A 16,661-nucleotide genomic window follows, 5' to 3' on the forward strand; every position below is an offset into this window, starting at 1 on the left:
GAAAAGATTTCAATTTTCATATGTAACAAAGGTCACTCTTTTAATTCCCTCCTTATTCCCTCTATTCCCTTTCCTTCCCTTATTAATTCTTATCTATACTCTATATATTTTCCTCTAAATACGGATACATTCATGTATACACACGCATACACACATATATAATATATATATATTTATTTATGTACACAAATATACCCATATACACATATACATATAGTTCGTGGTCATTTTTACTCTCATTACATGTCTTCATCTCTCTGCTTGTTTTGTAGTTGTTCTGCAAATTTTCATGCTTCCTCTGGATCCGAGAATAGTCTGTTTTGTTGCCCTGGAATAACTATTTTAAGTACCGCTGGGTACTTTAACATAAATTTATATCCTTTTTTCCATAAGATCGTTTTTGCTGTATTGAACTCCTTCCTCTTCTTCAGGAGTTCAAAACTTATGCCTGGATAGAAAAAAAATTTTTGACCTTTGTATTCCAGTGGCTTTTTGTCTTCTCTTATTTTCTTCATTGCTTTCTCCAATATATTTTCTCTTGTTGTATATCTTAAGAATTTTACTAAAATGGATCTTGGTTTTTGCTGCGGTTGTGGTTTCGGGGCTAGTGTTCTATGTGCCCTCTCTATTTCCATTTCTTCCTGTAATTTTGGTCTTCCTAGCACCTTGGGGATTCAATCTTTTATAAATTCTCTCATATTCTTGCCTTCTTCATCTTCCTGAAGGCCCACTATCTTTATATTATTTATTTTATTATAGTTTTCCATTATATCTATCTTCTGAGCTAACAGCTCATGTGCCTCTTTAACTTTTTTATTAGATTCTTCTAATTTCTCTTTTAAGTCCTCTACTTCCATTTCTATGATTATTTCTCATTCTTCCACATTTTCCACTCTTTTTCCTATCTCTGATATGACCATTTCTATTTTATTCATTTTTTCTTCTGCATTCTTAATTCTTCTTTTTATCTCATTAAATTCTTGTAATTGCCATTCTTTCACTGATTCCATATATTCTTTAAAAAAAGATATATCCATTGTCTTGCCTTTCTCTTCTTCTTCCATTTCTTTCTGTTCTTCTTCTTCCTCTGGGTTGACCATCTGTTGTTTCCTTGTTTTCTTTTTACCCTCTTCTTTCTTGTTGTCGATATTTTCTGTGTTCTGCACCTGCTGCTGTGTTGCAGGTGTCTCTCTCAGCTGTGGAGATTGACTCCGCAGCTGTTCCCCCTTCCCGTCAGTGTTTTTTTTCATGCGCATCGCGCACGCGCGAGGATGTGCACTTTTACTCGGCTCTGTGAGCCATTTTTGTAGTCCCGAGCCCGGGACTTCCACTGACCTGAGGGAGCGGGCTTCTCTCTCCGTGGTGGGCCTCCTCGGACAGGTAAGGCCTTCACCTTCTTCTTCCGACATTCTTTCTTCTTCTCTTCTTCCCGTTGTTTTTGACTTTTCTCTCTTCGCTGCCATTTTCTTCTCACCTTTATTTTTACTTCGTTTTAACTTTTAATCTTGTACCTTTGTGTTTTGTGCGTTTTTAAAAAACTTTTCGGGAGAGGGCTGGAATTCCCTGAATGGCCACTACTCCATCACGTGACTCCCCAGCGACTTGTGCTGGGTTCAGGATAGGTTTATTCGAGGAAAAGATGGTAGGAAAAGGGAAGTGTGGCTGATGAAACAGGTGAGACAAGTCAAAAGGAAGAAGAAAGTAGGAAACAGGGGCTCATGAGAAAGTATATGGTAGCCAGGAAGGAGCTTAAATGACAGGAGAGCTTGAAGGGCCACGAGAAGGGTTTGCCATGTAGGATTGAGGAGAACCTCAAGGCGTTCTATGCATATGTGAAGAACAGAAGGATGGGGTGAATGAAGGTGGGGCCGCGAAAGGACAAAGGAGGCAACATGTGCCTGGAGGCAGAGGAGGTTGGAGAGGTCCTAGATTAATACTTTGCTTCGGTAATCACAAGAGAAAATAACCTTGATCAGGGTGAAGTTGGAATAGAACAGCCTTGTGTGCTGGACAATGTGGAAAGGAAGAGGAAGTGTTGGATCTTCTTAAAAACATCAAGATTGATAAGTCTGCTGGCTGGAAGTAGTATAGCCCAGGTTGCTGTGGGAAATGAGGGAAGAGATAGCTGGGGCAGTAGCTATGATCTTTGAGTCCTCCTTAGCCACAGGGGAGGTGCTGGAGAATTGGAGAATGGCAAATGAGTTCCTTTGTTTAAGAAAGGTAATAGGGAGAATCCTGGGAATTATAAACTGGCAAGTCTTACGTTAGTGATATGCAAACTAGTGGAAAGGATTCTTAAGGATAGGATCGATGAACAGTTAGAAAACTATAGTTTACTCAAGGATAATCAGCAAGGCTTTGTGAAGAGAGCCTCAAAAGCCTAATTGAGTTTTTTGAGAAGGTAAATCGATGAAGGCAAGGTGGTAGGTGTCTGCATAGATTTTAGCAAGCCATTTGACAAGGTCCCTCGTGACTCAACCAGAAAGTCATGAGGCACGGGATTAGTGGAACCTTGGCTGTGTGGATAAAAAATTGCCTTGCAGGAAGAAAACAGAGAGTAATAGTTGGAAGAAAAGTATTCTGGCTGGAGGTCAGTGACTAGGGAAGTCTCGCAAGGATTTGTTCTGGGAACCCTACTCTTTGTGATTTTTATAAATGATCTGGATGTAAAAGCGACAGGATGGATCAATAAGTTTGCAGATGAGCCGAAGATTGAAAAGTTGTGGATGAAGCTGAAGGTTGTCGAAGGTTACAAGACAACATAGACAGGATGCAGAGTTGGGCAGGATGCAGAGTTCAATCTAGAATAAGTGTGCATTTTGGAAGGACAAACCAGAAGATTGAGTATAGGGTTAAAGGTCGCCACACAGGTTGATAGGACAATTAAGAAGACTTATGGGATACGGAGATTCATTAATAGGGGGATTGGGTTCAGGAGTAGAGAGGTCACGTTGCAACTCTACAAATCTCTGGTAAGAACAGAGTATTGTGTTCAGTTCTGGTCTCATTATAGGAAGGATATAGGTTTAAAGTTTTGAACTTTCTTCAGCACATTGTGGTGGTGTTACCCTGTTTGTGGTATTTAAATATGTTTTTGATGGGTGTATCTCCTTTCTTTCTTTTATCTTTGGGGTTGAGGGTAGTAGGAAGGGGGAAGGATTAGAGTGAGGGGTATGGGGTGGATGGGAGGGAGTGGGGATTTATTATATACCAGTTTTTTATATATGAATTATCATATTTAAATATAATGTGGCTTAAAATTTTAAATAAAGTATTCATTATAAAAAGTATGTGGAAGCTGTGGAGAGGGTGCAGAGATTTACCAGGATGTTGCCTGGATTGGAAAACAAGTCTTATGAGGCAAGGTTAGCAGAGCTGGGACTTTTCTCTTTGAAGCATAGAAGGATGAGAGGAGACGATAAGAGATCTACAAGTTTATGAGAGCTGAGATAGGGTGGACAGCCAGCAGCTGTTTCCCAGGCCAGGAACAGCAAACACCAGAAGACATACAGTATGTACAAAGGGAAGAAAGTTTATGGGAGTCATCAGGGTGTATTTATTTTTTAAAAACCCAAAAAGAGTTGTGGGCACCTGGAATGCCTTGCTGGGCATGGTGGTGGAGGTTGAAACATTAGGGACATTTAAGAAGGTCTTAGACAGGCACATGAATGGAAGAAAAAGAGAGTTATGGGGTAAGGAGGGTTTAGTACCTTTTTTTTTAAAAAAAAAGGAATATATGGATCAGCACACCATCAGGGGCATGTACTGTGCTGTAGTGTTCTATGTTCCAGTTGTCGCAATGCATGTTAATCTGAAACACCTACTCCTTCTGCCTCTGGATGGTTCTTGACCCATTGAATTCTCCCAGTGTTCTACTTTTGTTCTCAATTCCATCATCTCTTTTGTTACTATTTATACTTTGATATTCTGCTTTCTTTACGTGGATAATTACAGATACATTCATGTTTTACCACTTCCTTAACTCTGGAGCTAACAGGCATCCTCCTCATAACTCATAATCCCACCCAAATGCCTCACCTGATTTTTAGCAGATTTGATTGTCCAAAAGTCAGTCTGAGCATAATTTTGGAGCTGCTCAAACTACAATTGTTCACGAGTCACTTGTACTGGTTGGGCACATTAATTTATTTTCAACATTACAAGGCCACAAGTGGAAGTGAAATCAGTTTTGGCACCAAGTCCCAAACAACAGTGCAAGGATTCTGCAAGTACTTCATCTCTGCACTCACCCCGTGCACTTGGAGGCACAGTGCAGGAGCACTCAATAATCTGAAGGATGGCCTCTCAATGTCTACCTATCATCAGCTGTCAGACATGGCCCAGTCCATGTGAGGGGAGTTTTGGTCATAAGATTGTGTTGAAAAGCCTGATGGTAGAAGGTGACCTGGTGCCATGGAACAACAAGGGAGAGTAATATATGGCACAATGCCACAGTATCATTGGGAAATGCCAAGAGAGCATACCATAGTGCCAATAAGCAATGCTGAGAGAGAATACCATGGGAAAATGCTACAGCACCAATGGGCAATGCCAAAGGTGTGTGCCATGGGAAAATGCAAGTTACAGTGGGCAATGCCAAGAGAGAGTACCATGGGAAAATGATACAGTGCCAATGGGAAATGTGAAGGAGAGGGCCATGTAAAATGCCACAGTGCAATGGGCAATGCATAGGGAGAGTGCCATGGTATTGAAGGGAAGGGATAGATGTGTTAAATTGAAACCCCATTCCCTTTCACCAATGTAGGAACTCAGCAGGTTAGGTAGCAAGTACTGAGGCAAAGGAATGGTCAACATTTCGGGTCGAAACTTTGTGTTAGGATTGTGTGGAGGGGAGATAGCCAGAGGAAGGAAGGGGTGAGGAGGGGTTCAGCAGGCAACAAAAGGATAGACAAGGAGCAGATGCTGGAATTGAAAATAGAAAGAAGGTATTTAGTGGTACCAGATGGGGGGGGGGGGGATTGTGGGCAAAAGGAACCAGTTGGGGAAGGGGATAGGAAGACCCATTAGGCATCGTGTAGGTGATGGTCAGATTGAAGAGGGGAAAGATACTGGGTTGATGTGGGACTGGGCGGATCAGAAATGGTACAATATTTATGACGTTAGACTGTAGACTATCCAGGTTGAATACGAGGTGCATGTGTACAACCCCCTCCCAAAATAAGAGCTCTAAACCCCATACAGGGAGATTCGCCCTTCCTTGCTGCTTGTCTTTCCTTCAACCTTGCACTAGATTGGCAGTCCACAGTGTACAGGCTGACTCCACCAAAGAAGTACTTCTCTTTTTTAATTTTTTTAAATTTTTCACACTATAAACCATATTGATCAAGATGCATACATTTTCCTTCTTAAATATATACAGTGTCGTTTTCTCCCCCCCTTCCCTCCCTCCCTCCCTCACCTCCCCTCCCATTTATTTAAAGTTCAGAATATAAGATACATTAAACCCGTCAATAAAAATAAACAAAAAATTTCACTGAGTCAGTTATTTTCATTATCTTCATTTTAGGTGGTAGATGTCCACGGTAGGTTTTCTCTATTGTGTTTCATGTATGGCTCCCATAGTTGTTCAAATATTGTAATGTTATTTCTTAAATTATATGTTATTTTTTCAAATGGAATACATTTATTCATTTCTATATACCATTGTTGTATTCTCAAGTTATCTTCTAATTTCCAGGTTGACATAATACATTTTTTTGCTACAGCCAGGGCTATCATAACAAATCTTTTTTGTGCTCCATCCAAATCGAGTCCAAATTCTTTGTTTTTTATATTACTTAGGAGGAAGATCTCTGGGTTTTTTGGTATATTGCTTTTTGTGATTTTATTTAATATCTGGTTTAGATCTTCCCAAAATTTTTTCACTTTCTCACATGTCCAGATTGCATGAATTGTTGTTCCCATTTCCTTTTTACAGCGAAAACATCTGTCTGATACTGTTGGGTCCCATTTATTTAACTTTTGAGGTGTAATGTATAGCCTGTGTATCCAGTTATATTGTATCATATGTAACCTCGTGTTTATTGTATTTCTCATAGTTCTGGAGCATAACTTCTCCCATGTTTCATTCTTTATCTTTATGTTTAGATCTTGTTCCCATTTTTGTTTAGTTTTACCATTTGTTTCCTCGTTCTCCTTTTCTTGTAGTTTAATATACATGTTTGTTACAAATTTTTTGATTATCATTGTGTCTGTAATCACATATTCAAAATTACTTCCTTCTGGTAACCTCAGACTGTTTCCCAATTTGTCCTTCAAGTAGGATTTCAGTTGGTAGTATGCCAACATTGTATCGTGAGTTATATTATATTTATCCTTCATTTGTTAAAAGGATAATAATTTATTTCCCGAAAAACAATTTTCTATTCTTTTGATCCCTTTTTTCTCCCATTCTCTAAAGGAAAGGTTATCTATTGTTAAAAGGGATTAGCTGATTTTGCGTCAGTATTAGTTTTGGTAGTTGGTAATTTGTTTTATTCCTTTCTACATGAATCTTCTTCCAAATGTTGAGCAGATGATGCAATACTGGAGAATTCCTACGTTGTATCAATTTTTCATCCCATTTATATAATATGTTCAGGTATCTTCTCCCCTATTTTATCTAGTTCTAATCTAGTCCAATCTGGCTTTTCCCTTGTTTGATAAAAATCTGATAGGTAACTTAATTGTGCGGCTCTATAATAATTTTTAAAGTTTGGTAGTTGTAAGCCTCCTTTTTTATACCATTCTGTTAATTTATCTAGTGCTATCCTCGGTTTCCCCCCTTTCCATAAAAATTTCCTTATTATTTTCTTTAACTCCTTGAAGAATTTCTCTGTTAAGCGTATTGGTAATGTCTGAAATAGGTATTGTATCCTTGGGAAAATGTTCATTTTAATACAGTTTATCCTTCCTATCAGTGTTAGTGGTAAGTCTTTCCAATGCTCTAAGTCGTCTTGTAATTTTTTCATTAATGGATAATAATTGAGTTTGTATAGATGGCTGAGGTTTTTATTTATTTGTATACCTAGGTATCGCATTGCTTGCTTTTGCCATGACAAATCCACATTATTCATTGGCATTGCTTCACTTTTATTTGCGTTAATCTTGTACCCCGACACTTCTCCATATTCCTTCAATTTCCTATGTAATTCTTTTATTGATATTTCTGGTTCTGCTAAGTATATTATAACGTCATCTGCAAATAGACTGATTTTATATTCCTTGTCTTTTATTTTAATCCCTTTTATTTTATTTTCTGTTCTTATCAGTTCTGCTAGTGGTTCTATGGCTAACGCGAACAATAAGGGAGATAGCGGGCATCCCTGCCTTGTTGATCTGCTTAAGTTAAATTGTTTTGATATATATCCATTTACTGTCACTTTCACCAATGGCCCCTTATATAATGCTTTAATCCAATTAATATATTTCTCTGGTAAGCTGAATTTTTGTAGTACTTTGAATAAATAATTCCATTCTACTCTGTCAAAGGACTCTGCGTTTAAAGCAACCGCCACTGTTGGAGTTTTATTTCCTTGTACTGCATGAATTAAGTTAATAAATTTACAGATATTGTCTGTTGTTTGTCTTTTTTTAATAAATCCAGTTTGGTCTAGATTTACTATTTTTGGTACATAGTCGGCTAATCTGTTTGCTAATAGTTTAGCTATTATCTTATAATCTGTGTTAAGTAAAGGTATTGGTCTATATGACGCTGGTGCGAATGGATCTTTCCCTGTCTTTGGTATTACTGAAATTATTGCTGTTTTGCATGAATCTGGTAAGCTTTGTATTTTATCAATCTGGTTGATTACTTCCAGAAGGGGAGGAATTAATAAATCTTTAAATGTTTTATAGAATTCTATTGGGAATCCATCCTCTCCTGGTGTTTTATTGTTCAGTAGTTTTTTTATTATCTCCTGTATTTCTTCTATTTCAAATGGTTTTTTTAATTTATTTTGTCCTCTGTTTGTAATTTCGGTAGTTCAATTTTAGTTAAAAATTCATCTGTTTTGTCTTCTTTCCCTTCGTTTTCAGTTTGATATAATTGTTCATAGAATTCTCTGAAGTTTTCATTAATCTCCGTTGGATTATATGTGATTTGCTTGTCTTTTTTCCTTAATGCCAATACCATTCTCTTAGTTTGTTCTGTCTTAAGCTGCCACACTAGAATTTTGTGCGCTTTTTCCCCTAGTTCATAATATTTCTGTTTTGTCTTCATTATGTTCTTCTCCACCTTATGTTTGTAGTGTTTCATATTTTATTTTTTTATTTGCCAAATCGCTTCTTTTAGTTGTGTCTTCCTTCATTGCTAATTCTTTTTCTATATTTGCTATTTCCTTTCCAACTGCTCTGTTTCCTGATTGTAGTCCTTCTTCATCTTAGTTACATAACTTATAATTTGCCCTCTGATGAACGCTTTCATTGCGTCCAATAGTATAAACTTATCTTTCACTGATTCCGTATTTATTTCAAAGTACATTTTAATTTGTTGTTCAATTAATTCTCTAAAATCCTGCTTTTTAAGTAGCATGGAGTTTAATCTCCATCTATACATTCTTTTTTTTTATTTTTTTTTTAAATTTTTTATTTTTCACACCATAAATCACAATAGCCATGATATACACTTTTTATTTTTCACACATTTACAGTGACTTTTTCTCCCCCCCTCCCTCCTCCCAAGCCACCCCCCCACCCCCCCCTCTCATCCATTTTAGGTATACAATCTAGGTTGCATTAATTCAGTCAGACAATGTTGTCATTCAACAAAAATACACCAGAAATTCTACAGAGTCCATTCTTTTCTTTCCTTCTCCTTCCATCAACTTAGGTAATGTTTGTCCCCGGTAGGTTTTCGCTATTGTATTTAATGTAAGGCTCCCATACTTGTTCGAATATTTCAATATTATTTCTTAAACTATATGTTATTTTTTCTAATGGAATACATTTATTCATTTCTATATACCATTGTTGTATTTTCAAATTATCTTCCAATTTCCAGGTTGACATAATACATTTTTTTGCTACGGCTAGGGCTATCTTAACAAATCTTTTTTGTGCATCTTCCAAGTCAATTCCAAATTCTTTATTTTTTTATGTTACTTAGGAGAAAGATCTCTGGATTCTTTGGTATATTGTTTTCTGTTATTTTATTTAATATCTGATTGAGATCATCCCAAAATTTTTCTACTCTCTCACATGTCCAGTTTGCATGAATTGTTGTTCCCCTTTCTTTTTTACATCGAAAACATCTATCAGATACTGTTGGGTCCCATTTATTTAACTTTTGCGGTGTAATGTATAGTCTGTGTAACCAATTATATTGTATCATACGCAGCCTCGTATTTATTGTATTTCTCATCGTTCCAGAACATAATTTCTCCCATGTTTCCTTTTTTATCTTTATATTTAAATCTTGTTCCCATTTTTGTTTAGTTTTACCATTTGTTTCCTCATTCTCCTTTTCTTGCAGTTTAATATACATATTTGTTATAAATCTTTTGATTAACATTGTATCTGTAATCACATATTCAAGGTTACTTCCCTCTGGTAAACTCAAATTGCTTCCTAATTTATCTTTCAAGTAGGATCTCAGTTGGTAATATGCCAGCGCTGTATCTCCAGTTATATTGTACTTATCTCTCATTTGTTCAAAGGATAAGAATCTACTTCCTGAAAAACAATTTTCTATTCTTTTAATCCCTTTTTTTTCCCATTTTCTAAAGGAAAGGTTGTCTATTGTAAAAGGGAGTAGCTTATTTTGCGTCAATATTAGTTTTGGTATTTGATAATTTGTTTTATTTCTTTCTACATGAATCTTCTTCCATATATTGAGGAGATGGTGTAATACTGGAGAAGTTCTATGTTGTACCAATTTTTCGTCCCATTTATATAATATGTGTTCAGGTATCTTTTCCCCTATTTTATCTAATTCTAGTCTCGTCCAGTCTGGTGTTTCCCTTGTTTGATAAAAATCTGATAGGTACCTTAATTGTGCGGCTCTATAATAATTTTTAAAGTTTGGCAATTGTAAGCCTCCTTGTTTATACCATTCTGTTAATTTATCTAGTGCTATCCTCGGTTTCCCCCCTCTCCATAAAAATCTCCTTATTATTTTCTTTAACTCTTTGAAGAATTTTTCTGTCAGTTGTATTGGCAATGCCTGAAATAAGTATAGTATCCTTGGAAAAATGTTCATTTTAATACAGTTTATCCTTCCTATCAGTGTTAGTGGTAGCTCTTTCCAATGCTCTAAATCGTCCTGTAATTTTTTTCATTAGTGGATTGTAATTGAGTTTATATAATTGGCCTAGATTTTTGTTTATTTGCACACCCAGGTATCTTATTGCCTGCATTTGCCATCTGAATGGGGATACCTCCTTAAATTTTGAGAAATTCGCGTTATTCATAGGCATTGCTTCACTTTTATTTACGTTTATCTTGTATCCCGACACTTCTCCATATTCCTTCAATTTCTTATATAGTTCTTTTATTGATAGTTCTGGTTCTGTTAAGTACACTATCACATCATCCGCAAATAGACTGATTTTATATTCCCTGTCTTTTACTTTTATTCCTTTTATATTATTATCTATTCTTATCGATTCTGCTAGTGATTCTATAGCTAGCGCAAACAATAATGGTGATAGTGGGCATCCCTGCCGCGTTGACCTGCTTAAGTTAAATTGCTTTGATACATGTCCATTTACTGTCACTTTCGCTAACGGTCCCTTATATAATGCTTTAATCCAATTAATATGCTTCTCCGGTAAACTGAATTTTTGCAATACTTTGAACAAGTAATTCCATTCTACTCTGTCGAAGGCCTTCTCTGCGTCTAAAGCAACTGCTACTGCCGGTGCTTTATTTCCTTCTACTGCATGAATTAAGTTAATAAATTTACAAATATTGTCTGTTGTGCGTCTTTTTTTGATAAATCCAGTTTGGTCTAAATTTACCATTTTCGGTACCTGTTCTGCTAATCTGTTTGCTAATAGTTTAGCTATTATCTTATAATCTGTGTTTAGCAGAGATATTGGTCTATATGATGCTGGTGAGAGTGGATCTTTCCCTTGTTTTAGTATCACTGTAATTATTGCTGTTTTACATGAATCTGGTAAGTTTTGTGTCTCATCAATCTGGTTGATTACATCCAGGAGGGGCGGTATTATTAGATCTTTAAATGTTTTGTAGAATTCTATTGGGAGTCCATCCTCTCCTGGTGTCTTATTATTTGGTAATTTTTTTTATAATCTCTTGTATTTCTACTGTTCCAAATGGTTCTGTTAATTTATTTTGTTCCTCTATTTGTAGTTTTGGTAGTTCAATTTTAGTCAAAAATTCATCTATTTTCCCTTCTTTCCCTTCGTTTTCAGTTCGGTATAATTGTTCATAGAATTCTCTGAAGTTTTCCTTAATTTCTTTTGGATTATATGTAATTTGTTTGTCTTTTTTCCTTGTTGCCAATACCATTTTCTTAGTTTGCTCTGTCTTAAGCTGCCATGCTAAGATTTTGTGTGTTTTTTCACCTAGTTCATAATATTTCTGTTTTGTCTTCATTATATTCTTCTCCACCTTATATGTTTGTAATGTTTCATATTTTATTTTTTTATCCGCCAATTCTCTTCTTTTGGTTGTATCTTCCTTTATTGCTAATTTTTTTTCTATGTTTATTATTTCCCTTTCCAACTGCTCTGTTTCCTGATTATAGTCCTTCTTCATCTTGGTTGCATAACTTATTATTTGTCCTCTAATGAATGCTTTCATTGCGTCCCATAGTATAAACTTATCTTCCACTGATTCCGTATTTACTTCAAAGTACATTTTTAATTGTTTTTCAATAAATTCTCTAAAATCCTGTCTTTTAAGTAGCATGGGGTTTAATCTCCATCTATACATTCTTGGAGGGATGTCCTCTAGCTTTACTGTCAGTATTAAGGGTGAATGGTCCGATAGCATTCTCGCTTTATATTCTGTTTTTCTTACTCTATCCTGCATACTAGCTGATAACAAAAATAGGTCTATTCTTGAGTATGTTTTATGTCTAGTCGAGTAGTATGAGTATTCCTTTTCTTTTGGGTTTTGTTTCCTCCATATGTCCACAAGTTTCATTTCTTGCATTGATTTAATTATAAATTTGGTTACTTTGTTCTTCCTGTTAATTTTTTTCCCCGTTTTATCCATATTTGGATCCAGATTCAGGTTGAAATCCCCTCCTATTAGTATGTTCCCTTGCGTATTAGCTACCTTCAAAAAGATATCTTGCATAAACTTTTGATCTTCTTCGTTAGGTGAATATATATTAAGTAGATTCCAAAGCTCCGAATATATCTGACATTTTATCATAACATATCTCCCTGCTGGATCTATTATTTCCTCTTCTATTTTAAATGGCACATTTTTGCTAATTAATATAGCCACTCCTCTTGCTTTTGAATTATACGATGCTGCTGTTACATGTCCTACCCAATCTCTCTTTAATTTCTTGTGCTCCAATTCAGTTAAGTGTGTTTCTTGGACAAATGCTATATCAATTTTTTCCTTTTTCAATAAATTTAGTAGTTTCTTCCTTTTAATTTGGTTATGTATTCCATTAATATTTAAAGTCATATAGTTCAGCGTAGCCATTTTATATTTTGTTTATCTTCTCTTTCCGTTTTTCCATCATTACCTTTCCTCCTTTTCCATTTCTGTTTTCTTATTTTCAACTCTTTACCAGACAACATTCCTACAACATCCAACATTTTCCTTATTCTCCTATTTCTATCTTCTTTATCCCCAATCTCCCCTTCCCCTCCTGAGTTGTCCTTTATCCCTTGTCGGACAACCACATCTCCCCTCTCCATTTGGATTTGCGAATCCACTCGCAAGCGTCAACTGATTTTGCAGTGACCGCTCTTTTCCCCCACCCAGCCCCCCCCAGAAAAGATTTCACTTTTCATATGTCACAAAGGTCACTCTTTTAATTCCCTCCTTATTCTCTCTATTCCATTACCTTCCCTTATTAATTCTTGTCTATACTCTATATATTTTCCTCTAAATACGGATACATTCATGTATACACACTATATACACCCCTATACACACATACATATAGTTCGTGGTCATTTTTACTCTCATTACATGTCTTCATCTCTCTGTCTGTTTTGTAGTTGTTCTGCAAATTTTCTTGCTTCCTCTGGATCCGAGAATAGTCTGTTTTGTTGCCCTGGAATAACTATTTTAAGTACTGCTGGGTACTTTAACATAAATTTATATCCTTTTTTCCATAAGATCGTTTTTGCTGTATTGAACTCCTTCCTCTTCTTCAGGAGTTCAAAACTTATGTCTGGATCGAAAAAAAATTTTTGACCTTTATATTGCAGTGGCTTTTTGTCTTCTCTTACTTTCTTCATTGCTTTCTCCAATATATTTTCTCTTGTTGTATATCTTAAGAATTTTACTAAAATGGATCTTGGTTTTTGCTGCGGTTGTGGTTTCGGGGCTAAAGTTCAATGTGCCCTCTCTATTTCCATTTCTTCCTGTAATTCTGGTCTTCCTAGGACCCTGGGGATCCAATCTTTTATAAATTCTCTCATATTCTTGCCTTCTTCATCTTCCTTAAGGCCCACTATCTTTATATTATTTCTTCTATTATAGTTTTCTATTATATCTATCTGCTGAGCTAATAGCTCATGTGCCTCTTTAACTTTTTTATTAGATTCTTCTAATTTCTCTTTTAAGTCCTCTACTTCCATTTCTACAATTATTTCTCATTCTTCCATATGTTCCACTCTTTTTCCTATCTCTGACATGACCATTTCTATTTTATTCATTTTTTCTTCTGCATTCTTAATTCTTCTTTTTATCTCATTAAATTCTTGTAATTGCCATTCTTTCACTGATTCCATATATTCTTTAAAAAAAGATATATCCATTGTCTTGCCTTTCTCTTCTTCTTCCATTTCTTTCTGTTCTTCTTCTTCTTCCTCTGGGTTGACCATCTGTTGTTTCCTTGTTTTCTTTTTATCCTCTTCTTTCTTGTTGTCGTTATTTTCTGTGTTCTGCACCTGCTGCTGTACTGCAGGTGTCTCTCTCAGCTGTGGAGATCGACTCCGCAGCTGTTCCCCCCTCCCGTCAGTGTGTTTTTTTTCATGCGCATCACGCATGCGCGAGGAGTCGCGCATGTGCGGTTGCGCACTTTTACTTGGCTCTGTGAGCCATTTTTGTAGTCCCGAGCGCGGGACTTTCACTGACCTGAGGGAGCAGGCTTCTCTCTCCGCGGCGGGCCTCTTCGGACAGGTAAGGCCTTCACCTTCTTCTTCCGACGTTCTTTCTTCCTCTTTTCTTCCCGTTGTTTTCGACTTTTCTCTCTTCGCTGCCATTTTCTTCTCACCTTTATTTTTACTTTGTTGTAAATTTTAATCTTGTACCTTTGTGCTTTGTGTGTTTTTTTTTAACTTTTCGGGAGAGGGCTGGAATTCCCTGACCGGCCACTACTCCATCACGTGACTCCTCCCTGGTGTCGATCCTTGATGATTGCTGTTGCTCTCCAATGACTGCATTCCCTGTAGATGTTCTCAATGGTGGAAAAGGGTTCGTCTGTGATGTCCTGGGCTGTATCCACTACCTTTTGCAAGGCTTTATACTTGGGGTATTGGTGTCCACATATCTGACAGGGATGCAGTCAGTCAGCACACCTCTAGAAATTTGCCAAGGTTTCTAGTGTCATATCAAGCCTCCGCAAACTCCTGAGGAAGTAGAGGTACTGACGTGCTTTCTTCACAATGCCGTTAGTGTGTTGGCTCCAGGAAAAATCCTCCAAGATAGTGACACCTGAGAACTTGCATTTGCTTACCTTCTCCACCTCTGATTTTCCCCCCAATGATCACTGGATCATACACCTCTGCATTTTCCCTCTCTGAAGTCAACAATCAGTTCCTTGGTTTTGATGACATTGAGTGTAAGGTTGTTGTCGATGCACCATTCAGTCAAGTTTTCAATCTCCCTCCTGCATGCCGACTCATCACCTCTTTTTGTACAACCCACTACCATGGTATCCTCGTCGAATTTGTAGGTGGTTTTTGTTGTACTGAGCCCCACAGTCTTAGGTAATTCTGATCATTACTGATCAGAATAAAATCTATTCATTTTCTGGTTTCCTGTTGTCAGATTCAGTTACCCGATTTTTAAATAGCCAGATCTTTCATGATTGCAATACTTGTTCGAATGCTTACATTTGAGAGTTTGAGATGTTAGAGTCAACTAGGGTAGGGAAGAGTTTGAGATGTGTTTGTGTCTGTGCATACTTGTTCATGCAGTATGTCTGTGACCAAATTAACAGTGCGCTAAATGTCTGGCTTATTTGTCCTTTTCAGGTCAATTATTATGAGGAACAAATGGAAGAAACAAAGGTTAAATATGAAATGGAGAAGGAGGGTGCTAACCAGGTACACAATAACGAGATTGCAAAAATGAAAGAAGAGATGAAAGAACTCGAAAACCATGTTTCACATCTTCAAAGAGAAACCGAGACGATTAAAAACCTACAGCATTCAACAGAATGGAAGCATAGAGAAGAGAAGAATGAATTAGAGTACAGATTTAACATAGATAAAGCACAGTTAGAAGAGCAGTTAAGGCAGGAACATGAAACAATCCAAAGTAAAATGGAAGAAACAAGCCACACTCTCTGCAAAGAGAGGGAAGAATTGTTAGAAAGGCTGAATGTCACCGAAGTGCAAATGGAAGTTCAAAGAAAGGAACTGAGGGAAGCATTCCGACAGGAAAAAAATGGAGCTAGAGCAGGCCTACTCCAGGCAAATTTCTGAACTGACTGAAAACCTTCAGCATGAGAAAGAAGAGTTGCAACGGAATCTTCTCTATAACAATCAAAATGAGCTCCTACAGGAAAGGTGAGAATTTTGGAGAGGATTTGCTGCAGAAAATGTAAATATCCATCAGTTATTACATACTGAACTTAATTCTTTTTAATTAAGTGAATTTTCATAATTGTGAAATCTCTGATTTCTTTCAGTGTGAGCACAATTAATTTTCTCATCCAATTTTATTTGAATTTAAACATCAAAATATTTTTATATGTACATTTTTCTGATTTTATTCTAAAAATAGTTCACAAGCAGCTAGTATTACCATAATTTTTGCAGAACTTTTATCCTATCTTGATAATTTCCTTCCTTCCTCTTCTCAATTAAAAAAAAACTTTTTACAAATTTGTCTTTGATTTAATGCACAAAACCATATGATAGTATTTTTGTAGTTTCGGGATCTCCATGCTATCCTTAATTGCCCTTGAGTAGGTGATGATGAGCCATCACCTTCAAACACTGCAGGCTTTCTGATAAAGCTACTTTTCCTCTAATTACAGATACTTTCACGTATGCCCATTGTCTCTATTCACTCTTATACCTCTTTACCCGCATACATATCAATCGTGGTCATTTTTACCCTCATTACCCGTCTTCATCCCTCAGTCTATTTTTGTCTTTACCCACATACATATCAATCGTGATCATTTTTACTCTCATTACCCGTCTTCATCCCTCAGTCTATTTTTGTAATTGTTCTGCAAATTTTCGTGCTTCTTCTGGATCCGAGAATAGTCTGTTTTGTTGTCCTGGAATAAATATTTTCAATACCGCAGGATGCTTCAGTGTAAATTT

At 36.5% G+C, this 16,661-nt stretch overlaps 1 protein-coding gene across 1 annotated transcript in view; it reads left to right on the forward strand.

Moving 5' to 3' along the window:
- Positions 1-15,933, forward strand: part of LOC138737478 (ninein-like) — a 38,068-nt gene extending 22,135 nt beyond the window's left edge. Inside the window, exon 3 of the mRNA XM_069888190.1 lies at positions 15,357-15,933. Coding sequence (XP_069744291.1) covers positions 15,357-15,809 — 453 coding nt within the window. The 3' untranslated portion in view covers positions 15,810-15,933. The remainder of the gene's footprint in view (positions 1-15,356) is intronic.
- Positions 15,934-16,661: the final 728 nt, after the last annotated feature.

This window comes from Narcine bancroftii, chromosome 6 (assembly GCF_036971445.1).
Source record: "Narcine bancroftii isolate sNarBan1 chromosome 6, sNarBan1.hap1, whole genome shotgun sequence".
Taxonomy (NCBI): domain Eukaryota; kingdom Metazoa; phylum Chordata; class Chondrichthyes; order Torpediniformes; family Narcinidae; genus Narcine; species Narcine bancroftii.